Genomic DNA, 5276 nt, shown 5'->3' with positions numbered 1-5276 from the left:
AGCACCTAAAAGCAACAAAATAGTAGCCAAAAACTGTAAACACTACAGTTTCAAACACAAAATAACAGCAGCTAAAAGTAGAAAAAACAGCTACTAAAATATTGCAAAAATTGCAGCGTCAAACACATAATACAAGAAACTAATAAGAGAAGAGCCAACAACTAAAAACTTCTAAAAAAATAGCTCAAAATGCAAAATATTGTCCAAATCTTTGCTATTTCATTCATTCATATTCTCATCTATTGCAATTTGGATATTCTCGTAGTCATCATCAAAAAATTGTCCAAATTCTTGTTGTTGGTATGGCTCATTCTTGTATAGATCCTCTTCATCAACCTCTCCCATTTCAAACAAATCTCTTGGCTTTAGATGTACAACGATACTCCATTCTTTATCAGTTTCATCATCAACATAGTAGACCATATTTGCTTGTGATGCTTCAATATATGGATCATGATCCTCGCGATCACCAGTGTGAATCAATTTAGAAAAATTGACACAGTTAAACTTCCAAGCATCTGGTTTGTACCCTCTATTTCGAGTAGTATCAGCCCATAGACACTTGAAAAGAATAACTCTGAACCTGCCATAATAATTAAGCTCTATAATCTCTTCTAACTTTCCATAATATGGCAAGTCTTCTTGTCTTGCACACCTATCTACACTAGACGCAATACAAGAAGTGTCAAGGATGAGAAAAACTCCACTATTTTGAGTTTTTTTATCCTTGTTCTCTAGATAAAGTTCGAAATTTGAATCCATTAATGTTATAAGCACTAAATCTTCTTGCATCTTATGCAGGACCTTGTGCTAAAAACTTCATATCATCAGAGATAGTTTCTGCGATATCTGGGTTCATAATCTAAACAAACATAATATATCTATCAGAGATACTAAATTGACAAATAAATATGTTCAAAACAAACATTCTAAAATTATTTACTCACTCTCTTAGGAAATCAATCAGGAAACTCTTTACTAACTCTCTTCTCTACCTCTGTTGTTGAAACTCTTCGACCTCTTGTACTTCTTTTGATGTGCTGTCTAAATTCACTACAAAATTGTTATATATATTAAATTTTTACCTGATTACTCTACAGATTTCGTAAAAATCAAAATCAGTTTAAATTTCATACTCAATGAATGGCTTCACTGCTGCGCAATTAAGTAACACATATCGATGAGCTTGAGTTTTCTCTAAAGTAGTCAATGGTTCTGTTGTGGAGCCTCCAACATGTTTACCTTGTTGTGGAAATATAGATGACTTTCCAGAAGCTTCATTATGATTTGGTTCATCGTTTACACGTTTAGGTCGATTCAACCTTGACTCAATTTCGTCAAAATAACGAGAGTAAAGAGTTAGAACTTCTTCAACCTTATGCCCCTCAGCTATTGAGCCTTCTGATTGAGATTTATTTCGTACGAGAGACTTAAAATGACCTAACAATCTATGATCAAGATAATGAAGTTTTAGAAAACTTATTTATATTTAAATTATATTCTAGATTCAATTCAATAATTTTGAATAGGAAATTTTTTACCTTTCAACAAAATACATCCAGCGATAATGTACAGGCCCACCTTGTTTTACTTCATCAACTAGATAGACAGTCAGATGAATCATTACAGTAAAAAATGAAGGGGGAAATAATATCTCTAGATGACTTAAGGTTTCTACAATTTGATTTTGTAGCTTTTCCAGGTTAGAGATGGTTAAGCTCTTCATACAAAGTTGCCTAAAAGAGGAAGAAAACTCTACCAGAGTTGCAACGACCTGATTTGGAAGAACATTGCGAATTGCTATCGGTAACAACTGTTGCATGAGGATATGACAATCATGACTCTTTAATCCAAAGATTTTTTTTTTATCCAAATCAATGCAACAAGATATATTAGTTGCATAACCATCTGGCACTACGATATTCTTTAAAGTCTTGAGGAAGGTCAATTTCTTCTTCTTTGGAATTGTAAATGCACCAAGCCGACATTCACCATTCTCATCCGGCCATAGATCGTGCCATATACCCATGTCTTGTAGATCTTTTCGAGCCTTAATATGATCCTTTGATTTTTCTTTATCATTTAGCAAGGTATATATGATGTTGTCAAACACATTCTTTTCAATATGCATAACATCTAAATTGTGGCGCAACAAATTAGACTCCCAATATGGAAGATCAAAGAAGATGCTTTTTTTTCTCCATTGTTGAGTTCCACCTTCATCATCATTTGTTTGCTTGTTTCGTTTTCTTTTACGATTCAACTCTGTCGGTCTTCCAAATGTGACATTGATATCTTTCACTTGTTGAAAAATATCTGATCCTGATAACTTCTTTGGAGGGGTCCTCTCTTCCACAGTTCCATCAAAATGATGCCTCATCATTCTAAATTTGTGATTTCTAGATAAAAATTGACGATGGCCAATAAAACACCACTTTCTACTATAAGGAAGTCGACAAGGTTCTGCGTCAAAATTACACGAGGGACATGCAAGACCAGTATGTGTGTTCCAACCAGATAAGCTATCAAGTCCAGGAAAGTCACTAACTGTCCACATAAGAGCCGCTCGCATTCTAAACATTTCATTCTTTGATGAGTCAAAAGTGTCAACACCATCACTCCACAACTCTTTCAACTCCTTAATAAAGGGTTGGAGGTATACATCTATGTTATTTCTTGGTGCACGTGGACCTGGAATAATCATTGAGAGGATGAAATTTGGTTGTTTCATACACAACCATGGAGGAAGGTTGTATGGAACCAAAATAACAGGCCAAATGCTATGACTAGTACTCATTGTACCAAAAGGATTGAAACCATCACTAGCTAGGCCTAATCGGACATTTCAAGGATCAGAAGAAATTTCATGAAAAGTTGTACCAAACTTCTTCCACGCCTCACTATCTCTAGGATGTCGTAGGGTTCCATCTTTGTTATCATCCTCTGCATGCCATTTCATATGCTTTGCAATTTTAGAACACATGAACAATCTTTGCAATCTTGGTTTTAAGGGAAAGTATCGCAAAATTTTTGCAGGGTTCTTCTTTTGCTTCTTCTTTTTCTTCTTACGTGTGGTCGGTGTATGATCTGTATTGCTCTTCTTCTTTGGCTTCCATCTAGAAGTGTGACAATACTTGCATGTCTCGACATTAACATCATCTTCCCAATACAACATGCAATCATTTGGACAAGCATCTATTTTGATACAATCAAGACTCAACTTATTTATGGTTTTCTTTGCCTCATAAAAAGAATCAGGGATCTTAGCAAATTTAAATGCATCCCTAAGTAGATCTAGGATCATAGTCATTCTCTTATCACTTAATCCAGACAAACACTTAATGTGATAAAGCTTTAACAAAAATTCCAACTTTGAGTACTTGGAGCCTTCATACAATTCTTGACTTCCATCTTTAAGCAACTCAAATAAATTTTTCTTATTTATAGCAGGCGTATCATGTAACGTTTCTTCTTCTTCCACGACCGGTGATGGACCTACATCAACACCCTCATGCCTTAAGCCCCCGAATGCTTCATTAACCAATAATTCTATTGGATTTTCAGTGGGTGGTGTAGCTTGAGTGGTCTCTGTGTTTCTCGAATTAGGAAGCACATTCATTTCTCCATGCATAACCCAAGTGACATAATTCTTTGGGAACGGCTTGTTGATCAAATGGTCAAACACTATATTTCTAGTTTGCCACTTTCCAAAACCACATTTAGGACATGGACATTCATATTTATCTCCTATAGATCCATTGTTAAATTCAAAATCTAGAAATTGATTCAAACCAAGCAAATACTCCGATGTGTTTCTTGGCATTCCAATCCAAGATTTATCCATTGAAAGAATAGATTAGCGTGCAAGAATATCACCTATAAGATTTCATGAGTAAGAAAATGAGTGTCCATTAGCATCACTTGATGAGAATAAAAATTAATTAACAGAGAACACAAAATCAAAGAATTCATAACAAAACTCACACTTGATGCCAAATCCTCCCTGTTAATGATGAGACATTGTCTTATAAATGTACTAAAAATGTATAAAATCATATTCAAAATAAACTTGTAATACGACAAAAGTTTCATTCAACAAATCATTAAAATAACCAAAAGAATTAAATGAGGAACTTATAGCTTATGCAATAGATGCAATACAATAAATATGAATCTCGTAACTTTAACTACCTAATTGGAAACAAAAACACATCCAAATCTCATTGTGCGGTGGCTATGTACCAATAAAATTTATCATAATTCCTTTTTTCTACAGCAAACAAATACAACAACCACTCGAGTTGGTTCAAACTTCAAAGTAGAATCAACACTAAGACGTTCCTCCCATAAATTATCAACATATCATATGGTAGAGCCTTCAAAACAAATTTTGAAACAAAAAGTACTTCTAGGTGTAGTACTCTACAAACAACCAACACAAAAATGACTATATATAATGAACATTTAATTCTACAATGTTATCATTCCATCTAATATCAAACCATAAAAAATAACTGAGATAAATTTTCAACCCTATACATCAAAGTACATCAAAAAAATAAAAGCTCCTTTTCAATAGATCATATCACTTTCATCTAGATAAATCTTATTAGCTTAATTGATTGACTATCTAAACTTACATAATTTCAATCAACCATAATCAAAACATAAGGAGATAAGGTAAAAGTTACAACTCATAAAAAATCTAAGTCAATATAAGTCAAAACAATGGTCTTAAGTTCTAAAACAATCCATAGATTAATGTACTGCAAAATCACAATCACAAGAAAAAATAAGAATGAAAATCTAATCAGTAGATGGGAAATCCATTTGTGAAAATAAGGGAACAAACATCTTCCACAAATGAGAACCCTTCTCAAGAACATACTGCTCCTTCACAGATTTTGAACCCATCTACGAAAATTCCAAATTCCAACGAGCACTAAATATAAATCTATCAAAATTCAAGATACCAATACCAAAATTTGAGATACCCATACAAAATTTGAGATACCCATATGAAAATTCGAGATACCCATATCAAAATTTGAGATACCCATAAAAAAATTTGAGATTCTCATATCAAAATTCGATCAAACTCAAAAAATAGCAATTATTTTGTAGAAAGATAAACAAAAAGTTGTGTACCAGATTGTGTGGAGAAGCTGCAAACAAGAACTCTTTGATTGTGAATTGCAAAGGAGAAATATTTAAAAAAGTAGTAAAGAGTCAAAACTTGTGAACTGAAAAGTGAGATAGGTTTTTGAGATATGAAA

At 33.3% G+C, this 5276-nt stretch overlaps 1 protein-coding gene across 1 annotated transcript; it reads right to left on the bottom strand.

Annotated features, from left to right (window-relative positions):
- Positions 1–219: 219 nt before the first annotated feature.
- On the bottom strand, positions 220–3844 carry LOC125853389 (uncharacterized). The gene is made up of 4 exons (XM_049533073.1): positions 2881–3844; positions 1542–2832; positions 1243–1448; positions 220–659 (listed from the first exon to the last, which is right to left on the bottom strand). Exons 1-4 carry the CDS (start codon positions 3842–3844, stop codon positions 220–222), a joined length of 2901 nt encoding a protein of 966 aa, XP_049389030.1.
- Positions 3845–5276: the final 1432 nt, after the last annotated feature.

Source organism: Solanum stenotomum, chromosome 1, assembly GCF_019186545.1.
Source record: "Solanum stenotomum isolate F172 chromosome 1, ASM1918654v1, whole genome shotgun sequence".
Classification (NCBI taxonomy): domain Eukaryota; kingdom Viridiplantae; phylum Streptophyta; class Magnoliopsida; order Solanales; family Solanaceae; genus Solanum; species Solanum stenotomum.
This window is presented reverse-complemented; position numbering and strand designations above follow the sequence as displayed.